Consider the following 20,160-nt stretch of genomic DNA (forward strand, 5'->3'; position numbering starts at 1 on the left):
ATGAACGTCTCCTATAAATGAAATACTGTCTTGTATTGTTAGTAGATGCAGAAGCAATGAATAGCCTACGGTTTAATTTGTATTGATAACCCCCACTGCTGTGCTGGTGGAAGCAATGCTATTTTCTCCTGGTAGGGTGAAACACACTAGATAGGTCGCACAGCAGCTGCTCCTCAGTGAGGCAGCTGGAAAGGTGCCCGATCCCAGTGGGGTGACCATGGAAAGATGGTGTCACGTTGATAACACTATTGAGGACAGCAACAGGAAAGCACCTCAATCATTCATTCCAAGATTTTTATGATGGACACCATGTAGAAAATCCAGTCATGGCAACTATGGGCCTCAGCCTAATCAGCCTTGTGTCATTCTGAGCAGCAGCAAGTATTTCATCTCATGAAAACTAGAGCAACAACAATAGAAGCACAGAACACGCAGAAAATAACCAAATTAGTTAGAATAGGGACTTCGAGGGGAGACCCAAAAATAACAGGAATGTTGTGAAAGATTCTTTAGTTCTCAATATATTTACATTAAATTTTGTTCACCTTCAAAGTATTCCCCATTTACCACAATGCACTTCTCCAAACGATGCTTCCATTGTTTAAACATTTATGAAATTCATTTATCGGGATGTCCTTTAGGCCTTCTAGCGATTTTTGTTTTACCTCCTCCACAGTGTCAAAACGCTTTCCTTTCATGCCCCTTTTGAGTCTGGGGAACAAAAAGAAGTCACAAGGAGCTAAATCCGGTGAGTAGCGGGGGTGGGCAATCGATTTCATGTCGTTTTTTGTCAAAAATTGCATCACGGAGAGGGCAGTATGAGCCGGCGCGTTGTCATGATGGAAGAACCAGTCGCCTGTGTGCCAACGATCTGCTCTTTTCTTCCGGATACTCTCCCTCAATCTCTTCAAAACCTCCAGGTAAAACTTCTGGTTGACAGTTTGACCCGGGGGAACGAACTCCGAGTGCACAATATCTCTGTAATCGAAGAAACATATGAGCATTGTCTTGATTTTCGATTTCACTCGGCGAGCTTTTTTTGAACGAGGGGAGCCAGCTGTCTTCCATTGGCTTGATTGCTGCTTCGTTTCAGGATCGTATCTGTAGCACCATGATTCATCACCAGTAATCACCTTGGAAACAAAATCAGGGTCCTCTTCGAGCTGATATGGAAGCTCAAAACATGCCTGAACTCGACGCTCCCTTTGCTCGTTAGTGAGATGGCGAGGGACAAATTTGGCTGCAACCCTTTTCATATGCAAATTTTCAGATATAATCCTCTGAATTGAACTCCATGACACCCCAGGCATCTCAGAGTTGATTAATGGTTCTGCGACGGTCTTCACTAATGAGGGCATTGATTTTGTCGACGTTTTCGCCAGTTGTTGATGATGAAGGGCGGCCTGAACGGGGTTGGTCTTCCAATTGACATTTCACCATTTTTAAAATGTGTAAACTACTCGTAATCTCTGGTTTTGCTTATGGCAGCTTCCCCATAAGCAGTCTTGAGCATTGCAATAGTTTCCGCGGCCGATTTCCCCAACAGGAAACAAAATTTCACTGCAGCGCGTTGCTCCTGACAATCCGCCATCACGTTTTTCGCCGAAATGAAAAAAGTTGTTTCATTGAAACAGCTCTCAAGGACGGACCGATCATGTCACAGCGACGGCGCTGCGCATACTTACGCAGAAGGCGTGACCCTGACGCACGCCCGGCCGAACAAATGCTTCCCCCACTCACGCTCCCCACCGCAGCTCAATTCCCGCTACTTTTGGGTCCCCCCCATATGTATAGAGCGAGAGATAAAAAGGGGAAATACAGATGTTTTAGGTCTGTGCAAGGTGTGATGACAAGGAGATGGTAAGAATGGTAAGAAGTGGCTTGTTAAAACGTTAATGTGGTGTGGTTTTGTATGGTGAGGAAACATGGTTATTGAAGCAGGAAGATAAACCTAGATTGGAGTCTTTTGAAATATGGTTGTGGGGAAGATGGAATGGATGGAAAGGGAAACCAACTAGGAAGTGCTAGATATGATGGGGTAGGAGAGGGGATTGCTGGGAAAAATCCAGAGGAGGTAGGAAATAAGGATGTAGAGCGTTTTGATTGGCAATCGGATGTTGAAGACTGAGAGGGGAGATTATTAGGCAAACAAGGAAGGGGCAGGAATAGGATAGAGATGTAGAACGGGATGAAGGAAGTATACGACAATAAAGAAAATATTATTGTAGAGTAGGATTCGGCTGTGTTTTGATAGGAGAGAGAGGAGGATTATTTGGTAGCTTGTGTCAATTCAAAACCTACCTTAACCGGTAGGTTAGCAATTTGAATTAACAAACTGAACTTTTGCCACAAACACTTCAAATAATGCCCTTTCTGTAACAAATCTTCCATTTCCTAAATCTAACTAAAATCAGTTTCCATTTTCATTGCTAAATTATTTCGAATTTTCCTTATAATCATGATATTTACGACTTAGCTCATGTGCGATACACAATTCTTTGGAAGTGATACTAATAGAGATTTATCTGCCACTTAGTGGAATTGAAAACTTAATGCTTGCGAAACATTGGCTTTGGAGACTGAATAGAGTTCTTCAAATCTCACACTGGCAGTTAGTTGTAGCATTGATGAGAGAAGATCAATTAGCAGAATGCTTTAAATCACGAGAGTTGCCTGTGTTCGCGGGTGTGAGAATTTTGTGTTTGCAATGCACTAGGGTACCAAACATTTACCCTTGATCCGGCTTAACATTCTAGACTAAGTAGCAACTGCAGTCATCCTCACCATGGAAAATGAAACACGTTCTTCATGGAATTGTATTATGTACAAAATCTAAGAGTGCCAGTTAAACAGATCAAGCTCATCGACGTTCTGCTCAGTCTACTAAATACTGACCTGGGTCCTGAAATACATATATGGCAAAGTATGTTATCACACTACCAAGTCTGTGGCAAACATGGAACTTACGGTTTAAGTTGATACCTTATTCTGTGCTTTCAACATCAGTGTCACAGATTTCGATTTCAGAACATCAATCATGGATTGATTTCCAACAGGCCTATGAGCTTCATTGTTCTCTTCCAAACATTTACCATAGTGTAAATGTCATTATCATGAATTCAGCATGCTGAAAAATTGGGAAACATGAGTTTCAATGATGAAATTGTCAATCAAAACCACCTGAAAACCCCTATGAATCGTCTCTAGTGAAGTTCTTGCAGGTTTTCTACCAGGTCAGGGTTTCAGATGCTGGCGTTTTGATGGCTAACTCCACCATCATCTTCAGGTCCATCATTGATACTGGGTCATCATTTCAATTCCAAAGTTTTTCATTTCCACACTTGCAAGGGCATAATAAAAACATGTCCATCAACTATATAAAACATTGCAGGAAACCAGATTCCTCAATTTAGGAGGAAATTCTCTTTGGGATTGGCAGGAAAGAAATAATGCCACAAAGTTGGCACTGATGGTGGAAAAATTCATAATTTTTTTGCGGGGAGTGGATTTGGGCTGGCATTCAAGCATGGATGAAGGAAAATCTACAAAAGATCTATCGGGCCACCAGAAAAAAATGAAAAATAATTAAGGGAGAAAGAAGGAATTAAGAAGGAAAAAGTACAGCCATAGTAAGCAAAAGAATCAGAGTGGTTGGTTGGATTATGAAAAGATAACGATGGAATAATTAAAATGTAGTCTCTAATAATCCATAAGAGACACTGTGTAGCCTGTATAGACTGGCTAGCAACAGGAACTTGGTGCTGGACCACTTTCAATGTAGCCCACCCATGCTGCCCAGGGTAGTGGCAAGTGGCTCTTTGTTGGGGTCAGCCAGCCAGAGTACAATCCTGCTTCAAAGTATGGAGAGATTGTGGAGGAAACGTTTCCGTTAACACCATAAATACAGTTCTGCTACCACAATGTCAGGTGGGAGAGGAGGCTGTTGCCTAAGGAAACAGTGTTCCATTGATGCAAGAGGATTGATTTTCTTTCAAAACAAGAAGACCACCGGCTCCATGACAGGCCAAATAAAAGCTTTGTACAGGAGCAGGCTACACCCAGTGAGCATCCTGCGGTCATGTGTCCAGATGGCCGGCAAGAGATTGCAATGGCAACTGCATCGTCCTCAAACCTCCCCCATTTGACTTCTGAAAGGGAGATGATTATCAAGGGTCACACTTAGGTATTAAAATAAAACAAGCAATAGAGAAAACCATGGAGATAGGAGAACAAAGTCATTTCTGTCCAGGATAATTATTCATTGATAATGTGTTTACACTGAAGCAGGTGGCAGAAAAGAAACTGATACGTGGAATCCATGTCACATCTATAGAGTTACATAAACCATATAGCTCAGTAAACCTATAAATCATTGGTAGCAATCAACCACAGGCAAATCAGTAACGTATGAGTTTCTCTCAATATCTAATTTATCCCAATTTTTTCTCAGTGCTGCTAGTAGGAAGAAAGATATAGCTGAGGTTAAAATATGCATGTACACTTTATAAATGCAAGATATAAATGGTTACACACTAGTGCACATTGACTTTTATAGCTGCTGCTTGAGTGAGAAGCATTAGCAATGCTTTATATGGCATCACTTGTTGCACAAATCAGCATATAACTATCACTTTTCTCAACCGACATGATGTAACACCTATCAAAATTCAACATAAATTGAGTGAGGTATATATACAGAGATGGTGTTATGGAGATGAAAACTGTACATTCGTGGGTGTATCCTTCTTCTCAAAGAACAAGCATATTATGATGAACCCAAGACCATCAGCCACAGATCAACAGCAATTTTCTTGTTAGAAAAAGTGATACATAAATTCTCGGTGGACATAGAATCATGGCATTGACATTTTGTTAAATGTGTATGCCAACAAAGAAACGGATCAATAAAACATACTATTTCCATTACATAGGTACATAACAATAAAATATATTTACTTGATGCAAGGAACTAGAATGTAATGAAAAAAGTTGAGAGAAAAGAAACCATGATGAAACACTGTATCAAATCGTATGGAACAAAAGTAGTATGCAGAAAACAAAGATAAATATATGTGCATGCAAAATAATAATATGAAGGTTATTTTTTAATTTAGATCCATTTGGACATAAAAAAATATATTCATTAGAAACAATTGTTGTTGATGGATTTAGTTTCCTACAAACCTACTTCACTCTTTTATGGGCATAATAGCCATTCACTATTAAGTACTTTTCATAATGGTGTACCAGCAGTCATGAGTTCCTCAACTTCAAACAATTGTCAACCAAGCCACTTTTTCAAGAGCAAAAAGAGGAAATAGCTGCAAGGTTCAAGGTCAATTCATCTCCATCTTGTTAATAGTGGTCCAAAAATGCTTCTTCACTCATCGTTCTTTGCTCTTTATGTTGGTTGGTAAGCACTTTCGGTGCGCACCTCGCACACAATTCGTGATAACTGAGCTTTTCCATGACAGCCATGTATATAGTGGTGGGTTTGCCGCTCCACTCTTCATAATGCATATTAGTACTGCCATTTTTGAAATATCGGCACCATGGTTTAAATAAATAAACAATGATATGCCACAATGTCTTCTACTACAAGGGAGTAAAAAATCATAGATATAATAAATGAAAAGTTGCTAAACTAATTGTATTAAAATCATTAAAAATTCTCCATTTATAATAACAGACATTGTCCAAATTGAGGGGGAGTAAAAATGCAAATATTTAGGAGAAATAATAATAGGAAATAGTTTTTTTAAAAGCTGCAAAAGAGGAAAAGATTCATAAAATACTGAGTGCATATGGTATAATTAAGGATATTCACAACAAAAAGGGCATTTCAAAGAATTCGAATATAAGAAATGATACAGAAGTGAAGCCAGAATGCTCACATGCAAGCATATGCCTCGCTTCGAGTTGAAAGTTATGTATGTAAGAAGAAAGACAGCTGGTTTATCAGGAATGTACTAGGTCTACTAAAAACTATAAAAATATGATAATTGAGAATTAATGATGACACATATCAAAACCAAGAAAATATTATTGAGACAATAAAAAGATATGTCTGACATATATTTGGAATTTATACAGAATACATAAGAATATGTTGACAAAATGGATCTTCAAATATCTTTGGGAAAAGAAGACAACAAATTGGATCCAAAAAGTAAAGACATATAAAGGAACAACATCATAGACAAAGAAGCAGCAGAAAGAAAGACCTTTAGGGATAATGCATAAAAATTGGAGGAATTTCATGGTAGAAGATAGGGAAGAGTAGACCCAAAGTGGTTTGAAAAAGAAAAAAGAAAAAGTACATTCAAAGATGAAAGGATGTTGAAAGAAAATAAGGGAACAAATAAAATAGAATTAAAATTGGCATGCAAACCCTAAATGACCTTATTAAAGAGAAGAACAAGATGAATAAAAGTTGTTAAAATGAAATGGGTACTTGCATTAAATAAACGACTAGATGAGGACAGACAACTAACTACAAAAGGTTTTTAACTGCCTAGCCTCAGATATGAACAATGGAGGAAGATCAAGGAAAAGATGGCAGAATAAAATTGAAATAATAATAATAATACTTAATTCATTTTGAAAAATGGTACAACCATATTAAATGTCGTCAATATACATATTATTTAACATATAAACATAAGTTCTTAAATTTGCTGAAGATTGTCACAAAAGAATTCATCCGATGAGTAAAGTGGGTGAGCAAGTAACCAGGTATATACCCTATTCTTGAAACTCTGGATACCGTCTGATTTCAACTGAGTGGACAGATAGTTATAGAGCCGTATGTTCATATTATGAAATGTGTTGTAAGTTGATGATAATCTACAATAAATAGTATTTAGATTTGATTTACCCCTTGTGAAGTAGTTATGGATGTTAGATCTTAATTGGTAAGTTTCTAGATTAACTTCCACATGAATCAGAGCCTTAAACATATATAAACTAAATACAGTCATGATTCCATACTTAATAAAAAAAGGTTTTCAGGAATCATGTGGTGGTATATTAGCAAGAGTGAATAGCTCTCTTTTGTAGTATCAAAATTTGTTTGACATATGGGGAATGACCCCATAACTCAACACCATAATTCAAATGACATTTAAAGTAGGCATGGTAAAGTGTTAAACGATACTCATTGGAAAAGAGAAAGTTGAGCTTTCTTAACATATAAACAGCTTTACTCAGTTTATTACAGGTCTGGCTGATGTGAGTCTCCCAGTTAAGTTTTGCATCAATATAAATTCCTAATATTTGCTCCCCTTGTGTTATTTACCTTGACTTCTTTAGTGCCATTTTTTATAATCATTTTCATTAAATTTTATACTAATGATAACTTTACTAGCGCATAATTGTTTACTTAACTTTGTAATTTTGTGATAAACCTTCATAGCTTGTTAGCTGCCCATAATAAGTGCACTTTATGCATAAATTATGTGTGTACATTTTGGCGTAAGACATACACAGATCTAGTGTGAACCCCATCCATTTTTTCTATGATGTCTTGACTTAATTGAACTAAAAATTTTGAATGAAAATATTGTAATTCTCGTTAATCACATATTTTCTGCAGGTAGATGATAGGAATGATGTGCCACCAAAATTCACTCAACAACTCTATGTTGGAGGCATAGCACCAGAAGACTTCATTGACTCAGAATTGTTCCAAGTGACGGTATTTTTTTAAACTCTATTTTGAATCATTCCCTGTGCATAGATCCTGAGGCAGTTCAAAGATAGTAGATAGTTTCAGACAGAATTTAAGTATATCCATCCATCCATGATTATTGGCAATATTTTTCTTTTCACTCATTTTTCTAAAATTGTAACCCATTGAAAGAATTATGTCAAAGTTACAAGATATTTTTTTTCCTTTTTCAATGGCAGCATTAATTAACTGTTTTATCTTATTTATAAATGAAACTTTTTTTTGCCAATTTTTTAATCATTCTACACAATCTTAACTTGGTTTACCATTTAAAACTCCTTATCATTATTTAATGAGAAGTCATTTTTGAAGTAAGATCAAATAAAAATTACAGATTTAATAGAAATTTATACATATTTTAGCCTGATAACTCAACCACACAATGAATAAAAGATGCAGTTTATACACAGTGCTTCCTTCACAATATACTTTCATCTCTTAATGAAATATAAAAATCATATCTAACATCTCATTTGTACAAATCTAATTTGTATAAAGATTGAACCATCTTTCCATAAGTCCCTAATATAAGCTCTTCAGGGCTAAAGGTTTTAATTCCTCATTAGGGTCAATTATTTTCAAGGCCAAAGATCCTGATACAAAGGATCTTGTGACCTATACCTTGATGGAGGAGACCATGCATGTTAATGGCACCCTGCCAGATGACCTCAAATCAAGTTACAGTTTAGATTCATCATCAGGGAAATTGACCATTCAATTTCAACCACAGCTCACTATGACTGGCTATGCCACTTTTAAAATCAAGGCAACTGATAAAGGTAAGTGCGAATTCAATATATTTTGCTTAAAATATAATCCTAATGACACTTAAAAAAAAAGATTATGTTTCAGTGGTGTTTCTATGAGTCGAGATTCACATATCAGAATAAATGAATGTTTTTATGACCCATGAGAAAAGTGAATCAGTGCATATGTAATAAATTGTAATGTCTGGGACTGTGAATGACAGATGAAATTGGAGTAATGTACCAGATAGGTAATGGAAGTTATGAATAAAGGAGTGTTAATTTTGTTTTCAAAGCACTTAATTGCATTTTCTGCTACATTACTTGTGAAAAGGTGAGATGAAGGGTAAAATTAGGAACCCACCATATTTATTTTGCAAAAATCTAGCTAATGCATGTGAAGAGACAAAGGAGTCAGGGTTAGCAAAAATGTATTCTGAAAGTGTGGTAATAAGAATTTGTATTACTTCCAGGAGAAATATTTACATTCTTTGATAATAATTAGTGCAGATAAGGAATTTTAGGTTATCTCAAAGAAAAACTGATAAAACAACCCTCTGAAAAATGTGTTCTTTACTGCATATAAATTATTAATAAATAGAAACTTGGGGTAAATTTTCAGAAACTTATTTCATATGACTTATATTTTTAACCCAGCCCTCCATGTTGCCATCTTTTCATTGGGGTATTTTGCAAAATGATCTACCAAAACCAGGAAAATCTTTACTCAAAACTGGAACAGATAAGTTTATATGCATACTACAAATTTCTGATCAATCTCAACCATACATAGTTGTGATCAAAGCAAGTAGACTATGGCGTCACTACAATTTGAATGCATTTGTCTAAATATCACCTCAACATAGGACCTTGTCTCATGTCCCAACATAAGAACTAGCCAAGACTTTCATGTTAAGCATGTCATGGTTGTCAGAATGAAGTTCATGTTATATTTTTCTTCCTCAAAGATTCTGTGACCCTGTTACCACACATAGCACATGTCTGCTCAACATTGTTTTCATCCATTCTATTGTAAAGTATCTTATTGTCTAAAGACCTAAACACAACTAAGGAATGGTGCAATACATTTTCATGAGAATTAAACTATATTTACCCAACATGACTTTTGGACATGCTACTCATAGTTCTCCCTAGAACTGCTACCATTTGCATTAATTAAAATCAAACAATGAATTTCAAATATTTATGTATCAGTCTTACTCATGATCTCAGCTAGAGTATATAAACTTGTCAAATTCGCATGAAGTAAACCAAAAATTATGTTTCATCTAGGAAGTATTAGGAAATGCAATGAATAAATGTAGAAGCATTGTTACTTTTCTCTTGTTTGGCCTAAATTGGAGTGTGCAGATAGTATTTGTGATCCTCATGAGGTACATTAAATAAAATAATTATATTGCAAGAATTCAATATTCAGCTGAGTGGTTTATCCAGTTAGGCTACCAAGGCAACCGACATCGACGGATCCAGGTTCAAATCGCAGTCGAGGTAAATAATTTTGACACTTTGAAATTGTTGCATTTTAATGGGCATTTGTGGATTACACCATTAAAATTACTGCCATGGCATTTCCCACAGTTTCTTTAAAGAAATTAATTCATATGCACGGGGAATCCATAAAAAGATGCTACATCAAGTACATCACTTCAACGGATATGCCAGGAGGATTTAGGGTAGGACTCACTCCAAAGTCGATTTTTAGTTTCTATCAATACTTCATCCCTTTAGTAAAAATTAGAAAAATCAGTTTTCTTTAGTTGTTCAGCACATTAAAAAACATTTTATTATGAAAGACAAACTATGCATGCAAGATCAGTAAGATATATTATTTGCAAAATTGATAGGTTTAAGTTTTTTCCCAGGAATAATAACAGACAAAAATAGTGGTGGCCCCATCCACTACAAAATTAATATCATCATAAGGTATAATAGGCTTTGTAGAGCTTCTTTTCTTTTTGTTTTCTTTCTTTTTCTTTGGTGCTGCTATTATTACTGAACTATATAGCTAATTTGTTCATTTTTTTATCATTTAACCACTAATTTTGAGGGTTTTCTTCTTCATAAATTAGACCATCTAAATGTTCATTATCTTATAAGGAATGTTTGTAATTACCAGTCTTTCATGTCTTGAACCTGATCACAACTCTTCACAGATTGTGCATGCCAGCCATGGATGCACTCCCTGCCACACACCTTTCCAGTAGCTTGGAGTGTATCACATAGATATAGTCATTGAGATCAACATCTACATCCCTGGACCAACCCTATTTACAGTACACTAAAAAATACTATTGATTTTATCTCATCCTAACTCCATACTGATGGCTTGTTCTGTCAAAACTATTCTTCAGGACCGTCTACTATTTGCTGCTTTGGAAATTGCTTTTTACCACCAAATACTTAATTTGCTGTCCATATTATGTTTTTAGATAATCTCCCTGTCATAGAGTTACAGTAGGGTCCTAGCTGTTGATAAGTAAGACAATGCAATAGGTCTTGCAAACTCACTGAGATAGAAATGTGAAATTATAGTCATACTAGAGGGAAGAGTATACAATTCTAAGATGACTGGTGGAAAGGGATCAAATGCAGTTCATCTTTATCAATTTTGTACCTTAGGCAGTTCACTTATTTCATCATTATTTCTACTTACTACCTTGATCAAAAATTTCCCGGAATTTATTCAGAAAATTAAAAATACAAGTTTATTCATCTAAATCTATATTGTCCCCTTCAAAGTAATCCCCATCGACTGCAACACACTTATGCCAGCGCTTGATCCAATCCTCGAAACATTTTTTATATTCGGTTTTCGGTATGTCCATCAGTGCTTCCTGCGATTTTTCCATTACTTCCTCTCGGCTGCTAAAACGCGTCCCCCGTAATGGTTTTTTAACTCGATTGAACAGAAAGAAGTCACAGGGAGCCAAATCAGGTGAATTCGGTGGCTGTTGGATGGTATTTGTTGCATTTTTCGTCAAAAAATTACGAATAATGATAGCACTGTGCGACGGTGCGTTATCATGGTGCAAAATCCACGAGTTTTCTGCCCACATTTCTGGTCTCTTTCGGCGAATTGCTTCACGCAAACGTCTCATAACGCCCAAATAATACTCTTTGTTTACTGTCTGGCCTTCTGGCAAAAATTCATGATGCACTACACCGTTGTAATCCATGAAAACCGTCAGCATTGCCTTCTTTTTTGACTGAAAACGACGTGGTTTTTTTGGTCTCGGCTCATTTGGTGAACGCCATTCACTTGCCTGATGTCTGGATTGCGTGTCGTACTCATAAACCCACGTCTCGTCTCCAGTAATGATCCTTTTGATGAATGTGGGATCGGATTCAGCCTCGCAAATCATGTCTTTTGCGACGTCAACACGGTCTCTTTTTTGCATGAAATTGAGGTCTTTTGGCACCAACTTTGCTGCTACACGACGGAAACCCAAATCATTAACCACAATGTCTTGGGCGGATCCATAGGCAATGTTCAAGTCCTCCGCTATTTCTCTGATGGTTAATTTGCGGTTATTGACCAACATTTCTTTTACTTTATCAATTTTTTCACCGACTTTCGATGTCGATGGTCTGCCACTGCGTTCATCATCTTCGATTGACTCACGACCACTTCTGAACCGCTCGTGCCACTGGCAAACGACCGTTTTTTTTAGAGAATCGTTGCCGAAACACTTTTCCAACATTTCCAACGTCCGTGCGCCACTAAATCCGTTTTTTACGCAAAATTTAATACAAGTTCGTTGTTGCAAATTTAAATCCATTTCTGCAATTGTAAAAAATCGCCAACACACACAGAGATAGATGTACTCTTGGCTACGTAACTTTTGCAAATGTCAAGTTATGACACTAAGATTTAAAGGGAATATCAACAACAGATGTACCAATTTAACAAAAAAAACAGAACTCAAATCGGAACGATGGGAGCGCCACACGGTGGTTATTCCGGGAACTTTTTGATCAAGGTAGTATTTCATCTTGTAGCATTACAAACAATTTTTCTACTCTGGGCCAAAGATATTACTTAATTTCATTTTTGACCTCTAGGCATGTGGGGATAGCCCAGTCACTGAAATGTACTCCAAATACTATGATACCTAAGTTAGCTAGTTCATTCAGTTCCCTATCTATTTTGTTTCTTATCAAAATCAAAAGTTTATAGGCAACAAAATAGTGGCCTCATCCCTTATTTCAACAAATTTATGCCATTACTCTTTGACAGTAGTATTCAATGTATGTCTGGAGTGATACCAAACCTGATTCATAGTCTCCACTTGAACCCTTTTAGGGAATGTTTATCATGCTATAAGTCCCAATAAAGGAGCACGATACTCCAGTGGGTAGAGTGTTGGGTAATGGACTGAAGAACGAAGGTTTAACTTCAGGTGACTCCTGTCAGACGGCTTCACCCAAGCTGTTTGATTTTTTCAGGCATAAGATCTTCCAGGGAAATCACAGGTGGTTTATGGAAAGGACTGGCCCCTATATAGATCTGATGTGTGAATTCCACCTGTCTTATAGGGCAGTATTAGGTGAGCTCTACCTTCACCTATCAAACCAACCTTTGGGTTGATTACTGTGGTTTAATGGCAAATACTGCTAAAGGGCAGGTTTTTTCAGCATATAGCCATTAGGTAGTCATTTACCCACGAAGACAAGGACATCACATGGGACTATCGTGTGGGATTGGTGGCTCCATGAAGTAAAGAATGGATAAAGTAATGGATGAATAAAGAAAGAGTTAAGACTCCTTGAAGACCCATGGAGTTTCTGAATAGTTAACAAGTAGTGGTTTAATTTAAAATTGCTGCTTAAATTGGCAAAAAATAGAAGTGTGAGATGTCTTTGATTGGCTTGTGGCAGGGTGATTCATTCTCCCCTGCTATTATGCATATACATTCACTTTGATATCTTTATCCAGAAAAGATCATTGATGTTACAGTTAAAAATCTGCTGAGACAAGTAACCCTCAGAGTCTACAAACTTCTTGAAGTCACTAATGAAGCTCTCTACTGCCTTCCCTTATTATCATTGCCCACAATTCAAAACATCACTCATTGAGCTAGTCAATTTTTACATTATTTTTGCTTGTTATGTGAGATACTTCATGAGCAAAGTTCCACTGCCTTGTTAGATGAAGATTCATTGTCATTTAATTGTCATTAAATAACTCATTCAAACTGCAATACAACTTTCTTTGTAACAGTTTACACACATTTGTTTGAAAATAAATGGAGCATTTAATACATTTTATTGTTGAGATGAGTTGTGAAATATGAGGCTAATTACAGTTTTATTTATTCCAGCAAATCATTCTGATCTTGTAGCTGCTCAGGTGTATGCCATCAATGCTAACAATCGGGAAGTGTTTATATTTACAAACACAAAGAAATTTGTGCAAGATAATCAGGTTTTGGTAAGTAATTATGCATGTAAAATCAATTTAAAGACCATTCTTTTTTCTAAATTGGGCATTTCTTAAGCTGGCAGGATTTTTTAATATTTTCAGATATTTCTTTGCTATCTGTATTGCATGACAGAAGAGAATCATCTTAAATAATGGCAGGCCCAAAATTATGTAATAAATGTTTGTCGTTTCTCCTCAGAGGGGAAGTATTTATTAACACTGGAATATATACTAAAAAAATTGACAAAATTCTCCCAAAAAATGTGTAAACTCCCAAAGTCATTCCATGATTCATTTATGCTCAACTTTCAGTCGACTTTTACATTATACAACCTTGAAGAGTGTCTATGTATAAAGCCAAAAGAATTAACACCCTGACATCCATTCAGTGGGCTCATGCGTGTACAGTATATATCCCACTGAGTTGAGGTGGGCATAAAACTCATGTTACTGAGTGATTGATATAAGTAATTGCTTGCCTCAAGTATTATATTTGTGTGTAAACATGTGAGGAGAAAAGTCCCCCAAACAGAAAGGAGAGTGTATTCTGAATATTTTTGACACATTTACTGCACTCTTTTTAATGGGTCTGCCCATTAGTTTTTTTAACCAATTTCAGACTGAACATAGTCATGGAGGTAAGATACACAGATCAGTACGGTAAGAAAATATTTTTCTAGGTGACAGTTGGAAGAAGTAAGATCCCCAATTTATCCAAATCCATAGGATAAGCATTATTTTTATAAACAGGAGTGGTCTTACTGGAGATTTGCAGTTTCCAATAATACGTGGAAAATCTTACCGGAAGTGAGTTTAGGGAAAGAGGTTTCAAGTAGTGCATGCAATGATGTTCCAATGAAGAATGGTTTAATTTAAAATTCCATGCAGATGACAATGGGGATGACTGGAAAGTTGAGTGTTAGCATTTATTAGGGGAAGCAACAAGAAGCTGAGGTAATTTTTTTCATTAGGAATAGGTCGGTAATTTGGTATGGGAATATTATAGGATTATTGGGGATTATGGGGCTATTACGATAGGATAGCATTATAGGATTTTATTAAATATTTTGTGAACCAGTTAGCAAAGATTTTTCACCTCATACTACTAGGATATGAAGCCGAATTAAAAAAAAATATCTATCCAAATACCTCTGCTCTAATTAAGGCTTTTCTCAATGAATGTGCTTTGCATGAGGGTTTCCCTTTACCTTTTTACAATCATATGATAGGTAAATTTTCATTCCACAAAATTATAGGCTGTTCCTTGCTCCATTTCAAACATACCAACATATTTCAGCATATTACGGTTGGAGGGATCACGAATATAAGATTAGAGAGATAGACTGCAAGACTGACAGGTTTAAAATTCCATTTTTTCCAAGAACGTTAAGAGACCAAAATGCTTGTAGTCAAAATCCCCCTGGAGTCAGTTTGACACAATAAGTATTGACCTTACCCTTTCTTCCTGGTGCTGCACCCCCTGCTACATGCCTTTTTGGTGGCTCACAGGGTATTGATGTAGATGTAGATACCAATTTTCTCACCTGCATAAAGATCAAGGGAAGGAAAATATGTAGAAGCGACCACATTTTTGGCTAAATGGGAATAATATTAGATAGATGTGTTGGCCATTAGTAACCCGTCTACCTAATCCTTAGCCAATTTAAGTTAAACAAAGAAATGCTTAAAGACTTAATAACTTACGAAATAACAGCTACAAATGCGAAATAAAAGGGAATTGAATTTTCTCTCTTGAGGAGAATTTACTGTTACAGCTTTGTGTCAAGTTACAAAGTAGAAGGATAAAACTCTCCTAGAGATTTTCTGTGTTATGGACCCATTGTAAGTAAATACCATATTTCTCGATCCTTAGGATGCACTAGCTCATAAAACACACTATGACTTTTCAGGCCAGAATTTATGAAAAATTCTTGATCAGATTGAAGAGTATTTTAATGTTAATAGTATAGGAAGGAACTAGAATTGTTAAATCATAAAATTAGTAACTATAGAAACGTTTATTCATTGCAGAATTCTAGAAACTCATCATCCCTGCTGCCATCATATACACACTTATCTTCACTGTTGCATTCTATTAGCTTTTCTTTGTATTCAAGTGACAGTTTTTGTGCTATTATAGTTTGGGTATCCATGCAGAGAACATTTCTCTTCTTGAATCCTTCCCACAATAATATTGGCCGAGAAAATTTTACAATAGACATACCTATTGCTAATTTTCTTGTTTAAATTAAAATCGTTTTTTTTAAACAGTAATCATATTCTTCCAGTGTTTTATCCAGTTCCTAACATGTACTTCAAGCTTTGGCCATTTAAAGCACATGAATATAGTATTTTTTTACTCCTTTCTGTATTCATTAAATCAATGTTCTGCTTCCTAGATTCTCATATCATTTTCTCAGGCAGAGGTGGGCCAAAATGCTTCTCAGCTGCCCTGTTTCTTTGTGCTGAAGCATAATTTATGACTGCAAGTTTAAATGTGATACTGCATACCAGTCTTCTCTCTTTTGATCCCCTGTGGTTATTCTAATTTTAACTTTTTACGCAACACTTAGTTTATGTGTGCAAAAGCAGATATAGAAACCAAATAGTAAGTATCATATTACGCATTGAACATGATCATAATACTACTTATGATTGAGTGCCTGAGTGCATGAGGGTTTACCATGAATGATGCAATATTTGAGCAGAGGGACAACATCCCCGATAGCTCAATATGGCATACAATATTTGCAGCAGCACCACATGTGAGGGTAAAATAAATGTCCTACATTGTACGTATTTATGATTTACAGTATTTGAGAATTTTTCAGAAAATACTGCCAAGGAAATATTCTAGCTCTATCGCTCGCTATTGTCTCAAAACAGTTTTATTATTGAAACTTTTAATGAAGGTTACTATTTTCTATACCTGTTGAGGGAAAAAATACTTAATAGAAAGTATTTTTCCTGGAAAATTGTCTTGCAGCATACAGGGTGAAGTCATGCCCATATACCCCTGACCTATAAGATGCAGGCAGGTTTAAGGGCACATTTTGGAGTAAAAAAAGTGCATCTCATAGTCCAGGAAATATGGTAGTTCATTTTTACATTCAGTTCCAACACTGAGAGAAATATAGCCCAACCTGCTGCAAAGCAAGTTCACTCTACAAATATTTCTTAAAAATACAAACAATAAATTACTTACTAACTTAAAAAATCCTCTAAATTAGATAATTAACATAACATAACATTTCTTTCTGCCAATCTAACACTTTAACCCACACTTAGCTACCATTTTTGTTTCCCCATCTTTAGCAGGTATATATATTTTTAAAATGTTGAATGTGCCAGCATATGTTATGAAATCTATTTTAAATTTGGTAAAAACTTGGCCGTCAAATTTATGTATTTCATATTAAATTGTTTTTTTTCCATATAGCATAATGAATGTAAAGGGATTTCGAGTTGCTAATTTAAGAACATTTTCTGTGTTCTTAAATGTGTGTAAGGCACCCTACGGGCTAAGAGCTAGGTGGTAATCCTCACAATGACTGAGTGCAATATTGTTCCATAAGTGATGCCGATGGCATTAAAAGTTGGACTATGAATGTGTGTGATACTTAATTGTGCATAGTTTTATGTGAGGTGATGTTGGACCACGTGTGATGGCAGTGGTTCATATTTGCTTTCAATAACCTCGTATGTTAAGTTTTGATGTTTTATTCATTGAGAATCTCTTGTTGAGAATAGGAAGATTATTTTTAGTGATAAGGATTGGTGTTTGAATGTTTCCTGTATATATTTTTCCTGATTTATCTTCTGTGATAGGGATTGGATTTGAGATATTCATGTTATTTTTATTTAGCAAGCTTGATTGTGATGCTAGGGACTTGTGTGCCACCACACACTATATGCAACATAGATATTTTTATCATAACAATAATGAATAACTGTGGAAGCCATGATATCAATTTAAGATTCCTATTTAAGTTTAACCAGAATTCAGATAGTGTTCTCAGCATAGCATCTCCTATGAGTTTAATCACAAAGCTCATATTTTCTACTTGGCTTTGTGATCATCACTGATTTGAATTTGGAATCATCATTTAAGTAAGCTTTCACTAATTTTGTGGAAAATAATTGTCAATTTTTCCAGGTTTTGTTGAATTAAATTTGATTAAAAATTTGTTATTTCCTATGCACCATTGAATTTTCATGCATGAAAGCTATTAATTTAGGCCAAAATTATTGCCTATCATTGGTGTTCTGCCTTTTAAGGTAGGTTTTTGATGCACAAAGAGCGAACATTGCCACGTTTCTTAGTTCAATTAAATATTATTATCAAAATAAAATATAATGATTAGATATCTTAACTAACAAAATGCTTAAGACATGACAGCTTAGGATAGAATTTCAAGGAATAGGTACTTAAGAAGTAGTAAGTAGATAATATATACAGGTGTAAATATTCCGTATGTACAGAATTTATATATATACTACCTTGATCAAAAAGTTCCCGGAATAACCACCGTGTGGCGCTCCCATCGTTCCTATTTGAGTTCTGTTTTTTTTGTTAAATTGGTACATCTGTTGTTGATATTCCCTTTAAATCTTAGTGTCATAACTTGACATTTGCAAAAGTTACGTAGCCAAGAGTACATCTATCTCTGTGTGTGTTGGCGATTTTTTACAATTGCAGAAATGGATTTAAATTTGCAACAACGAACTTGTATTAAATTTTGCGTAAAAAACGGATTTAGTGGCGCACGGACGTTGGAAATGTTGGAAAAGTGTTTCGGCAACGATTCTCTAAAAAAAACGGTCGTTTACCAGTGGCACGAGCGGTTCAGAAGTGGTCGTGAGTCAATCGAAGATGATGAACGCAGTGGCAGACCATCGACATCGAAAGTCGGTGAAAAAATTGATAAAGTAAAAGAAATGTTGGTCAATAACCGCAAATTAACCATCAGAGAAATAGCGGAGGACTTCAACATTGACTATGGATCCGCCCAAGACATTGTGGTTAATGATTTGGGTTTCCGTCGTGTAGCAGCAAAGTTGGTGCCAAAATACCTCAATTTCATGCAAAAAAGAGACCGTGTTGACGTCGCAAAAGACATGATTTGCGAGGCTGAATCCGATCCCACATTCATCAAAAGGATCATTACTGGAGACGAGACGTGGGTTTATGAGTACGACACGCAATCCAGACATCAGGCAAGTGAATGGCGTTCACCAAATGAGCCGAGACCAAAAAAACCACGTCGTTTTCAGTCAAAAAAGAAGGCAATGCTGACGGTTTTCATGGATTACAACGGTGTAGTGCATCATGAATTTTTGCCAGAAGGCCAGACAATAGACAAAGAGTATTATTTGGGCGTTATGAGACGTTTGCGTGAAGCAATTCGCCGAAAGAGACCAGAAATGTGGGCAGAAAACTCGTGGATTTTGCACCATGATAACGCACCGTCGCACAGTGCTATCATTATTCGTAATTTTTTGACGAAAAATGCAACAAATACCATCCAACAGCCACCGAATTCACCTGATTTGGCTCCCTGTGACTTCTTTCTGTTCAATCGAGTTAAAAAACCATTACGGGGAACGCGTTTTAGCAGCCGAGAGGAAGTAATGGAAAAATCGCAGGAAGCACTGATGGACATACCGAAAACCGAATATAAAAAATGTTTCGAAGATTGGATCAAGCGCTGGCATAAGTGTGTTGCAGTCGATGGGGATTACTTTGAAGGGGACAATATAGATTTAGATGAATAAACTTGTATTTTTAATTTTCTGAATGAATTCCGGGAACTTTTTGATCAAGGTAGTATATATATATATATATATATATATATATATATATATATATATATATATATATATATATATATATATATATATATATATATATATATATATATTGTGTAAACAGCATATGAACCATATGCTCTGTAAATACGGAACATATGGTATGCTTCATGTGCCTAAGTGTAAAAATATAAAAAGTGTGCCTGGAGAACTATACAAGGTATGTCCAATAAATACGCGAACTGATGCAATCTGGCAACCATGACGTGGACTATAGCCCCGCCCACTAGCGGCGCTAGTTGCCTGAGACCCAATGAGCCGTCTGTGCTTGGTAGATCATCGAGCTGTAGTTATGTTAGTTTCTGTTGTCCTTGTTTTTAATGTTTGTCAAAAATGGAAATAAACGAAATCACGAAGCAACAAATGAACATCAA

The 20,160-nt window shown here is 36.0% G+C and overlaps 1 protein-coding gene across 1 annotated transcript in view; it reads left to right on the forward strand.

The window, feature by feature from the left end:
• Window positions 1-16,401, forward strand: part of LOC139692898 (cadherin-AgCad1-like) — an 89,167-nt gene extending 72,766 nt beyond the window's left edge. Inside the window, exons 25-28 of the mRNA XM_071591215.1 lie at window positions 7,595-7,696; window positions 8,313-8,508; window positions 13,818-13,927; window positions 16,318-16,401. Coding sequence (XP_071447316.1) covers window positions 7,595-7,696; window positions 8,313-8,508; window positions 13,818-13,927; window positions 16,318-16,401 — 492 coding nt within the window. The remainder of the gene's footprint in view (window positions 1-7,594; window positions 7,697-8,312; window positions 8,509-13,817; window positions 13,928-16,317) is intronic.
• Window positions 16,402-20,160: the final 3,759 nt, after the last annotated feature.

This window comes from Hetaerina americana, unplaced genomic scaffold, assembly GCF_022747635.1.
Source record: "Hetaerina americana unplaced genomic scaffold, ioHetAmer1.1.p SCAF_44, whole genome shotgun sequence".
Taxonomy (NCBI): domain Eukaryota; kingdom Metazoa; phylum Arthropoda; class Insecta; order Odonata; family Calopterygidae; genus Hetaerina; species Hetaerina americana.